The sequence below is a fragment of the Rhinoraja longicauda genome, chromosome 8 (assembly GCF_053455715.1).
Source record: "Rhinoraja longicauda isolate Sanriku21f chromosome 8, sRhiLon1.1, whole genome shotgun sequence".
Taxonomy (NCBI): domain Eukaryota; kingdom Metazoa; phylum Chordata; class Chondrichthyes; order Rajiformes; family Arhynchobatidae; genus Rhinoraja; species Rhinoraja longicauda.
The window spans coordinates 26,615,810-26,627,879 of NC_135960.1; the positions used below are offsets into that span (position 1 = coordinate 26,615,810).

At 46.3% G+C, this 12,070-nt stretch overlaps 1 protein-coding gene across 1 annotated transcript in view; it reads left to right on the forward strand.

Moving 5' to 3' along the window:
• Positions 1 to 6,519: 6,519 nt before the first annotated feature.
• Positions 6,520 to 12,070, forward strand: part of ddx18 (DEAD (Asp-Glu-Ala-Asp) box polypeptide 18) — a 35,169-nt gene continuing 29,618 nt past the window's right edge. The window contains exons 1-2 of the mRNA XM_078403454.1: positions 6,520 to 6,646; positions 10,951 to 11,121. Coding sequence (XP_078259580.1) covers positions 6,562 to 6,646; positions 10,951 to 11,121 — 256 coding nt within the window. The 5' untranslated portion in view covers positions 6,520 to 6,561. The remainder of the gene's footprint in view (positions 6,647 to 10,950; positions 11,122 to 12,070) is intronic.

The following is a 12,070-nucleotide window of genomic DNA, read 5'->3' on the forward strand; positions in this document are numbered from 1 at the left end:
AGGGGGAGTTCAACGAGATCTGGGTGTCCTAGTGCATCAGTCAAAGAAAGGAAGCATGCAGGTACAGCAGGCAGTGAAGAAAGCCAATGGAATGTTGGCCTTCGTAACAAGAGGAGTTGAGTATAGGAGCAAAGAGGTCCTTCTACAGTTGTACCGGGCCCTGGTGAGACCGCACCTGGAGTACTGTGTGCAGTTTTGGTCTCCAAATTTGAGGAAGGATATTCTTGCTATGGAGGGCGTGCAGCGTAGGTTCACTAGGTTAATTCCTGGAATGGCGGGACTGTCGTATGTTGAAAGGCTGGAGCGATTGGGCTTGTATACACTGGAATTTAGAAGGATGAGGGGGGATCTTATTGAAACATATAAGATAATTAGGGGATTGGACACATTAGAGGCAGATAACATGTTCCCAATGTTGGGGGAGTCCAGAACAAGGGGCCACAGATTAAGAATAACGGGTAGGCCATTTAGAACGGAGATGAGGAAGAACTTTTTCAGTCAGAGGGTGGTGAAGGTGTGGAATTCTCTGCCTCAGAAGGCAGTGGAGGCCAGTTCGTTGGATGCTTTCAAGAGAGAGCTGGATAGAGCTCTTAAGGATAGCGGAGTGAGGGGGTATGGGGAGAAGGCAGGAACGGGGTACTGATTGAGAGTGATCAGCCATGATCGCATTGAATGGCGGTGCTGGCTCGAAGGGCTGAATGGCCTACTCCTGCACCTATTGCCTATTGTCTATTGAAGTGCTCACTATCTCCTGAATGTTTGGTTTTCATCTTAAGGATTTGGAATTCCCACAAATCATTGGGGATGTTACATCTCTTCATGGTAGCTTTAAGAATAGTTTGTTTCGTCAACGTGTTAAACTCTTACCATGATGGAGCTCAGTCTAGAATATGGAAGAATCTGTAAGCCAATAACTTCAATGAACCTAATGGAAACTTGGTAAGGTAATTAGAATTTGTAAATAGAAATAATACACGTTTATAGGAATGGGAAAACATGTATTCATAGGACCCTACCAAATCACAGGACGTTTTAAATTCTGTTTGAAAGCAATTAAATTATTTTGAAATGCAATCACAGGTCCATGTAGAGAAATAAAGCTACCAACATGCGAATTGCAAAGTTCCACCTACGAGTATTTTGGTAATTTGATTTAATAATGCTAGTCGAGGGATATAATTCTCCTTGTACTTGATCAAACAGTCCCCTGGGAATCTCTTGCATCAATATAATACTTAACAACACATTCAACAAATAACTCCAGTGTCATTCATCTTTAGCCCCACACAATGTGATGGTAATGTTAGGGAGTTATATCAGGTGGGAGATAGTCTGCAAATGAGACTAACAAATAATTTGTGGTATTGGCAGGGGATGGGGAATTTACGATTCTCACTACATGAATTTGATCCTTTAACATGAAGAAAGTGTTAGAGGAGGCAACAACCCTGAACTTGAACAGTACAGGATGGTGCCAGAAACTTGGCAACTCTTGTATACTGCCCCAGTGTAATCCATTATCTTACGCTCTTGTACTCAAGTTTGATTGCGTCTAATGTATAGTAAGTTTGTTATTAAACTAAAGCAACAAAATAATGTCACTATACTTAATTACATGTGACAATAAAATAACAATGATTCACCGTCCAGTGGCCTTGACATTCATCATCATGAAATGCCTTGAGAGGCTAGTTATGGAACACATTAAATTCAGTCTACCCAGCCTTGGCCCACAGCAGTACGCCCACCACCACAACAGGTCCACGGATTATGCCATATCCTTGGCCCTACACTCATCCCTGGACCACTTGGAAAAGAGAGACATCTACGTCAGACTCCTATTCATTGACTACAGTTCTGCCTCTAACATCAATATCCCATCCAAGCTCATCACCAAATTCACAGTATTTGGTCACCACTTAACTCTGTAATCTCCTCGACTTCCTGACCAACAGACCCCAATCATTGAGGAAAGGGGACAAATCATCCTCTACGATAATTTTCAACACTAGTGCTCCACAAAGATGCGTTTTTAACCCCCTTCTTTACTCTTTGTACACCCACAACTGTGCAGTCATGTATCTAATTCAATTTACAAATTCGCAGACGATACTACCATTTTGGACCGCATATCAAATGAAATGATGGAATCCCAGTCTGACCTTTCTGTCATGGGCCTCCTCCAGTGCCATTGTGAGGCCCACCGGAAATTGGAGGAACAGCAGCTCATATTTCGCTTGGGCAGCTTGCAGCCCAGCAGTATGAACATTGACTTCTCCAACTTTAGATAGTTCCTCTGTCCCTCTCTTCCCCTCCCCCTTCCCGTTCTCCCTCTATCTTCCTGTCTCCACCTATATCCTTCCTTTGTCCCGCCCCCCTGACATCAGTCTGAAGAAGGGTCTCGACTTGAAACGTCACCCATTCCTTCTCTCCTGAGATGCTGCCTGACCTGCTGAGTTACTCCAGCATTTTGTGAAATACCTTCGACGGAATACAGGAATGAGAATGAGAACCTCGTGACCTGATGTTGAGACAACAACCTTTCTCCCAATCTCAACAAGACAAAGGAGATAGTGATTTACTTCAGGAAGCAAAGCGATACACATACCCCAGTTTGTATTGACGGCATCGAAGTAGAGATGGTTGAAAGCTTCAAATTCACCTCTGAATTTAAATATCATCAACTTCTCCTGGACCACCCATATTCAAGCAATGGGTGACGTTTCGGGTTGAGATCCTTCTTCAGTCTGAAGAAGGGTCTCGACCCGAAACGTCACCCATTCCCCCTCTCCTAGATGCTGCCTGACATGCTGAGTTACTCCAGCATTTTGAGATACCTTCGATTTGTACCAGCATCTGTAGTTATTTTCCTATACATATTCAAGCAATGGCCAATAAAGCACAACCACGACACTACTTCCTTAGAAGGCTTAAGAATTCCGGTATATCCCCAAGAACTCTCACTAACTTCTACAGATGTGCCGTAGAAAGTATTTTATCAGGATGCATCACAGCATGGTTTGTGAACCGTTCCATCCAAGACCACAAGAAATTACAGAGAATTGTAGATGTAGCCCAGACCATCACACAAACCAACCTCCCTTCCATTGACTCCATTTATACCTCGCACTGCCTCGGCAAAGTCACCAGCATAATCAAGGACGTCGTACCCTGGCCACTCCCTCTTCTCCCCTCTCCCATTGAGCAAAAGGTATTCTTCTTAGGAGGAAGATCCTAAGACCTTAAAAAAAAAGGTATAGAAGTGTGAAAACACACAACTCCAGATTCAGGGACAGTTTCTTCCCAGCCGTTTTCAGGCAACTGAACCATCCTACCAACAACTAGAGAGCAGTCTTGAACTATTATTTACCTAATTTGAGACCCTCGGGCTATCTTTGATCGGACTTTACTGGCTTTATCGTGCATTAAACATTAGTCTCTTTACCATGACTGGTGCACCAACCACTCCGCAATAGAGAGCTACTGCTCCCCAGACCTGGAGTACTTACTGCTCAAATGTAGGCCATTCTATCTGCCGCGGGAGTTTACGGTGGTCATCATCATGGCCGTATACATTCCCCCACAGGCTAATGCTAACCTAGCACTAGCACAGCTGCACTCGGCCATCAGTAAGCAGCAGGATGCCCACCCCAACGGTGCCTTCATTGTTGCAGGGGACTTCAATCAGGTCGACCTACGAGCCTCGCTCCACAAATTCCATCAGCATGTGCAGTGCCCTACCAGGGGCTCAAACACACTGGATAAGGTGTACACCAATGTAAAGGACGCCTACAGAGCTCTCCCCTGCCCACCTCTGGGACAATCCGATCACCTCTCACTGTTTCTACTGCCCGCATACAAACCCCTCATCCGCAAGAGCAAACCCACAATAAAGACGGTCAAAATATGGCCCGAGGATGCCACCCTACAACTCCAGGACTGCTTTGATCGCACCGACTGGGACCTGTTTGCACAACAGGCCACCTACGGTTCAGAGGTAGACTTGGAGGAATACGCATCCACTGTGCTCTCCTACATCAACTGCTGTGTGGAGAATGTCACGGAGGACAAGGAGATAAGGATGTTTCCAAACCGGAAACCCTGGATGAACAAGGAGGTACAGAACCTGCTGAGGGCAGGGTGTCAGGGACATCACGGGTGGAAGACCACTTCAACACCACGGACACCAGAAGCATGTGGCAGGGTGTCAGGGACATCACTGGCTACAAGAGCAGCCCTGCCTGCCCCCACAGCGATATGGCACTGACCAACGAGCTTAACACCTTCTTTGCCCGCTTTGAAACTGGCAAAACCACCTTGAGTGAAAGAACCCCAGCCGAGGCGGTGGGACAGGTCTTGCAACTGAGCACACAGGAGGTACAACGCGCTCTGCAAAGGGTCAACCCACGCAAGGCTGCAGGATCGGATGGAGTTCAAGGAAGGGTACTGAAGGACTGTGCTGAACAGCTGGCTGAGGTATTCACCAGGATCTTTAACCTGTCATTATCTCTGGCTACGGTCCCTAAGTGCCTGAAGTCGGCTATCATAGTTCCGGTGCCGAAAAAAGCAAAGATCTCCAACCTGAACGACTACCACCCGGTTGCCCTAACGCCGATAGTCATGAAGTGCTTTGAGAGGCTGGTCCTCTCACACATCAAATCCAGCATCCCTGACTCACTGGACCCACATCAATTTGCATACAGGGCAAATAAATCCACAGAGGACGCCATCTCTCTGGCTCTTCACACTGTCCTGACTCACCTAGAGAGACAGGGCACGTACGTGAGGATGCTATTCATAGACTATAGCTCCGCCTTCAACACGGTCATCCCCACCAAGCTCATCACCAAACTCCACCAGCTAGGCCTCAGCTCGTCATTATGTGACTGGATCCTGGACTTCCTGCTGGAACGACCGCAGGCAGTGAGAATGGGCCCGCACCTGTCCTCCACTATCACCCTGAATACCGGCACACCACAGGGCTGTGTTCTGAGCCCCATGCTCTACTCCCTCTTCACACACGACTGTGTTCCTGCATTCGACACCAACACCATTGTCAAGTTTGCAGATGACACAACGGTGATCGGGCTGATCACCAACGGGGATGAAACAAACTATAGAGCGGAGGTGCAGAACCTGGCGGACTGGTGCTCGGATAACAACCTGTCCCTAAATACCACCATGACCAAGGAGCTGATCATCAACTTCCGTAGGTCACATAACGGGGAATATGCCCCGATCTCTATCAACGGGGACAGTGTGGAGAGAGTGTCCAGCTTCAAGTTTCTGGCCACTCACATTTCGGAGGACCTAACATGGTCCAATAACACTGCTGCGCTTGTCAAGAAGGCACAACAAAGACTGTTCTACTTAAGAACACTGAAAAAGTCTGGTCTACCCCAACAGCTGCTGACGACCTTCTACCGCTGCACCATCGAGAGCATCCTAACGCATGGCATCCCTATTGTGGTACCTCAGCTGCACGGAGGCAGAAAGGAAAGCTCTACAGCGGGTAGTCCATAGAGCTCAGAGGGCCATCGGAACACAGCTACCAGACTTAGAGGGCATCTACAACACACGATGCCTCAGAAAAGCCACCAGCATCCACAAAGACTCTTCACACCCCTGCAACAGTCTGTTCGAACTCCTTCCATCGGGCAAACGATACAAGGCCTTCTACGCCCGCACCTCCAGACTCAGGAACAGCTTCATCCCCAGGGCCATAGCTGCTATGAACCGGTCCTGCTGAGCTGGATGGCCACAACGCATAGATCAACTTGCACTTTACCCTGTCCAAAACTGTTACAACTGTTTCGTTTCGTTGGGTTGATGCTGTCTAAATTACTTAAATTATTGCATCGTATGGGAGGCGCATTCCCAATCTCGTTGTACCCCTGGGTACAATGACAATAAAGATATATTGTATTGTATTGTATTGTATTGTATTGTATTGTATTGTATGTATCTGTACACTGTAGATGGCTCGACTGTAATCATGTATTGTCATTCCACTGACTGGTTCGCTCACAACAAAATCTTTTCACTGTACCTCGGTACACATGATAAGAAACTAAACTCAACAGAGGGATGTGGGTAATAATACACAAGACACAAATTTACACAAGTAAATCCTGGTTTACAGTTACAACTAGCTAACGATATATAGGTGGGAACAAACAAAATTAGATAAATATTTGAGAAAGAGGAACGCAAAGGAATCCAGCGAGGAAAGCTCCTGAAGCTCCTGCAGCACTTTCTGACTCATGGATCTACTGGGCTTATATTCGCTGGAATTTAGGATGAGAGGGAACCTCACCTTCAAACCTGCCGCCGCCTCCACCAACGCATCTGCGACTGCGCAGAGTACAGCTGTCTGACTAGCTCGCCAGGAAATCATCAAATCGCGATTTATTTATTTTTAATCACCATCGGAAAAAATAATGCAGGGAGACTTGAAATGTAACTTGAAAATAAAACAAGCCCATGTTTCCCTGCTGGCGGGCACTCTCGTGACAACCTCGGGCGCGGGTCCTTGCTCTCTCTCGCGTGTGGCTGGGCAAGATGGCGGATCTGCACATGAAGATCATCCGCAGGCGGCTGCAGAGGAAAAGCGAGAAGATTAAACACATAGCCGCCAACACAAAGGGTGAGTGTTCTGCGTTCGTGGCAGGCTGGTGGTGGGCGAGGTCGTGATACCGTCCGCCTGCTGGCGTGGGCGCTCCAGCGTGGGGCATGCCATGGGATCAGAGCCCCGGTGACGTGTGGAGCATGGGATCAGATCACCGGTGTGGAGCATGGGATCAGTCCCCGGTGTGGAGATCCCTAGTGTAGGGCATGGGATCAGAGCCCCGGTGTGGGGCATGGGATCAGAGCCCCGGTGTGGGGCATAGGATCAGATCACCGGTGTGGGGCATGGGATCAGATCACCGGCGTGGGGCATGGGATCAGAGCCCCGGTGTGGAGATCCCCAGTGTAGGGCATGGGATCAGAGCCCCGGTGTGGAGCATGGGATCAGATCACCGGTGTGGGGCATGGGATCAGAGCCCCGGTGTGGAGATCCCTAGTGTAGGGCATGGGATCAGAGCCCCGGTGTGGAGCATGGGATCAGATCACCGGTGTGGGGCATGGGATCAGAGCCCCGGTGTGGAGATCCCTAGTGTAGGGCATGGGATCAGATCCCCGGTGTGGGGCATGGGATCAGATCACCGGTGTGGGGCATGGGATCAGAGCCCCGGTGTGGAGATCCCTAGTGTAGGGCATGGGATCAGAGCCCCGGTGTGGAGCATGGGATCAGATCACCGGTGTGGGGCATGGGATCAGAGCCCCGGTGTGGAGATCCCTAGTGTAGGGCATGGGATCAGATCCCCGGTGTGGGGCATGGGATCAGATCCCCGAGTCCTTGGTCAAATACTTTGGCAGCGCCAAGAAATATTACAAATCATATTCACCATCTCGAACAGGCTATCTACAAACACTACAAACTACGGTTGAATCTTTAATTGCGAATTTAAAGCGAAACAAGAGTACTAGAGTTGCTGCCTATTTGCGCCAGAGATTCAGGTTCGATCCTGACCACGGTTGATGGCTGTACGGAGTTTGTACGTTCTCGCTGTGACCACATGTGTTTTCTCCCGGTGCTTCGGTTTGCCCCCACACACCAAAGACGTGCAGGGTTGTAGGTTAATTGGTTTCTGTAAATTGTCCCTAGTGTGTAGGATATCGTTGGTCGGCGTGGACTCGATGGGCCAAAGGATTTGTTTCCATGCTGTATCTCAAAAATCTAAATATATAGGTCTGTGGTTTTAAAATTTGACCATGTCCCGACCAGAAACGTCACCTATTTTCCCAGAGATGCTATCTGACCCTCTGTGCTTTTGTGTAAACCAGCATCTGCAGTTCCTTGTTTCTACGTTTTGACTAACTGATCTGAACAGTCAGATAGACTGAAGAAGGGTCTCGACCCAAAACATCACCCATTCCTTCTCTCGGGAGATGCTGCCTGTCCCGAAGTTACTCCATCTTTTTGTGTCTTTCATTGTTGGATCGCTGTCTACTCGGTCATACATTCAGAAAAACCAGTGTAGAATACGACCCACTCTACATCAATGGGGTCTGTGTGGAAAGGGTACCCGCTTTCAGGTTCCTGGGTACGCACATCGCAGAGGATCTTACCTGGTCTACCAACACCATCACCACAGTAAAGAAGGCACAGCAGAGACTCCACTTCCTGAGGATCCTCAGGAAAACCAACCTGCAGGAGAAGCTCATGTTGTCCTTCTATCGCTGCTCCATCGAGAGTGTGCTGGCATACTGTATAACCACATGGTATGCCAGCTGCTCAGAAAAGGACAGGAAGGCCCTTCAGAGGGTCATCACGACGGCCCAGAAGATCATCGGCTGCTCACTGCCCTCCCTGGAGCACCTGTTCAGCCTATGCTGCCTCAGTAGAGCAGGCAAAATAATAAAAGATCCATCCCACCCCGGCCACCGTCTGTTTGTTCATCTGCCCTCTGGTCGACGTTTCAGGTCGATCAAATCCCGAACAAACAGACTTAAGAACAGTTTTTATCCCAGGGCCATACGAGAACTGAACACTACCTTTGCACTAGGCAACACCGTTAAAAAATCTTGTACTTAATATAATTGTATTTATGTAATTGTATTTATTTGTTTTTGCATTTATTGCATATATGTTTGTACGCACCGTCAGGATTGGCTATTTTTTAATTTCGTTGTACTCGTTGCAATGACAATAAATGAATATTATTATTATTATTATTATTTACATGTAGTTCATTGTTTTTGGAATTAGCACCATTTAGTTAGTTAAACCAAATAGTAAGGCTGTTTGAATATATGAATTTAAGTTCCACTCGTAAATGAAATTTGCATGAAAGCACAATCGTTAGAGTGAGTGTCATATACACCAAGACTGGAACAATTAAATTCTTATTTGATGTAGCGTTACAGAATTTTATTGGAAATGACTGATGGAGAATGGTTGAACTGTTGTGTGTATTACAAGTGAGGGTTTTGTTACCTAAAAGCTTTTGATGCACATGACTGGTTCCTTTCTTTCTAATCTCATAAATTTTTCATCCAAAATTTGGTTCTCCGTGTCTTAATTGGCACCATCCAAAATTACTCTTTTTTCCCTTCTACTCGATTTCCAATTAAACATAGGGTAAACGCTCAAAGACTCGATCTACTTCTATTTCTCATTGCATATAGAACAGTAAGACATAGGATCATGCCACGATATTTCTGTCGTACATGCCAAGTTAAACTGATTTAATCTGCCAGCAAGTGATCCATATCCTTCTATTCCCTGCACTTCCACGTGCCTATCTAAAAGCCTCTTAAATGCCACTATTAACTGCCAGCAACACCAATCCTAGAATATATTCAAGACCCCCACCACTCTTGTGTAAAAAAACCTTTCCCACACATCTCCATTAAAGTTTCCCCCTCTCACCTTATAACTATGGCCTCTAGTGTTGGACATTTTCACCGTCAGGAAAAAAGTTTGGACTGTCTACACTATTTATACCTCTCATAATTGTATATGGTTCTATCAAGTCTCCCCATAACCTCTGACATTCCAGAGAAAGCAATCACGCCTATTCAATCTCCCTCTGCAGCTGAAACCCTCTAATCCAACAGCATTCTGGTAAACCTCCTCTGCACCCTCTACAAAGCCTCCACATCTTTCCTGTAATGGGATGACCAGAACTGCATGCAATACTCGAAATGTGACCTAACCAAAATCCTATAGAGCTATAGGTAGACACAAAATGTTGGAGTAACTCAGCGGGTCAGGCAGCATCTTGGGAGAGAAGGAATGGGTGACGTTTCGGGTCGAGACCCTTCTTCAGACGGATGTCAGGGGAGGGGGGTGGGACAAAGGGTCCGCCACGATGTGGAGCTCTTCTTCCGTCACCTCCACCTCCGGGCCTTTTTCCATGGGAAGGAGTCCTCACCACCCAATGATGACCCCGTCTCCAGCGGAACCCCTCCTCTTGGACTCCCCCGGCTAGCCATCAACCGCCTCAAATTTTCCACTCCCCTGACTTACTCTAACCTCTCTCCTCCTGAACGTACAATCTTCCACACACTCTGCAGCAACCCCGACTTAGTTATCAAACCCGCCGACAAGGGGGGTGCTGTGGTAGTCTGACGCGCTGACCTCTACCGGACTGAGGCCATACGACAACTCTCAGACACCTCCTCCTGCTTATCATTGGACCATGACCCCACAGACGAGCACTTGGCCTTAATCTCCAACACCATTACTGATCTCATCTCTTCCGGCTCTCTGCCCCCTAAAGCCTCCAACCTTATCGTTCCCCAGCCCTGCACGACCCGTTTTTACCTTCTCCCCAAATAAAAAAGCTTTGTCCCGCCCCCCGACATCAGTCTGAAGAAGGGTCTCGATCCAAAACGTCACCCATTCCTTCTGACCCGCTGAGTTACTCCAGCATTTTGTGTCTACCTTTGATTTAAACTAGCATCTGCAGTTTCTTTCCTTTAGAGCTATATCATGACTTCCTGTTAAGTATGTTTAGCGCGATATGGTTTTCTCATTCTTCTCCTTTATTGTAATGGTGACAATGTGAACTCCCCGTTGTCATGTTTCCTGACATCACTGGGTTTAAGTAATAAACATATTGTATCGGAAATTTCGGAGACTGCCTGGACAGAAAATGATGTGAAATTAATTTCAAACAGGGCATGGGAGTATCTGGGCCTTTATTTGTACCTCAGCCACACACTATCATAGTAGTTCCTGTCCCAGGAGTTGTGAACCGGATATATTTTTTAATGGGTTCCCAGCGTATTCACTACATCATTCTGAAGCAGCGAACTTTTTTTTGGTGGTATTTGAGGTCTTGCACATGAACTTCAAGTATATTTACACTCTGTGTGACAATATTGAATTTTTGTTAACAGTGATCCAGCAAAAGGAAGTGGAAAATGAAATGCCACGAGATTCGACCAACAATAAAGACAAGACTGCAAACATTTTGACGGCTCAAGGGATTGTGAAAGAAGGGGCTGATCTGAAATCGGAAATAAAAAAGAAAAAGAAAAGGAAAAATGCAAACAACATCCAGGAATTTGGTACGTTGATAAGCACAAAAAGCTGGAGTAACTCAGCAGGACAGGCAGGCACCTTCCCCCTTCAGCATTTGATTTTCCAAACCTGATCCTGATGCAACAAATTTGTATGCTTTCTACTGTACATCTGTAGAAGTTACATAAAGTATTCGGCAACATGCCGAATTTCATCAAATTCCCGAGGAAGTGGCTTCAGATCAATCCTAAGGCATGCGATGATTTGCATCATAACCAACATCCCAAGGCACCAGCGTTATGAATTGATATACAGTAAACCCTCGCAATTATGGATTTCTATATAACGGATTTTGGTTACAGCGAGACTGAATCGTCCGTTCATGGTGGCAGGCAGCACATAGAGCAGCACAAATGCACCGGCGGGGATCGAGCGGTAAAACACACGAAGAGTATCACATCCGTCACGAGTATGCAGCGGCAGCCACAAAGCACGATCCTGGGGTTCATTTTAATGAGTCTGCTATTTAAAGTGACAGCATGTCCATGTGTTATGCTGCACAGAAGAAGTCCATGCTATATTTGAAAACTAAATTCCAATATAGGATAGATATTTGCACTGAGCTTTTGTAATAATATTAATTGTTGCAAGAAAGGCTGTAACATCTGAATTACTGTTCTCCCAGAGACATGTTGGAAGTGAGGCTAGTTTGAGTAACGATTCCATTTTCATTTGTAAATGTGTAGTTTATGATCCTTTGTAGCAAAATTATGTTGATTCAAAGCGTGATTCTTTAAATTCATTGGTAACAGCTGATCTCAGTTGCAATTTTAAGAATAAAGATTCTTATATATAATTGAAGACAGGTCGACTGTGGTCACTGGTCTTTTGACGTTTAGTGATCTGATAACCCAGAAATTTTCCTATGTAAAATGTGTATTTACAGCATGACGTATTTACGTAAGTAATTCCAGAATAAAAATGAACATATGAATT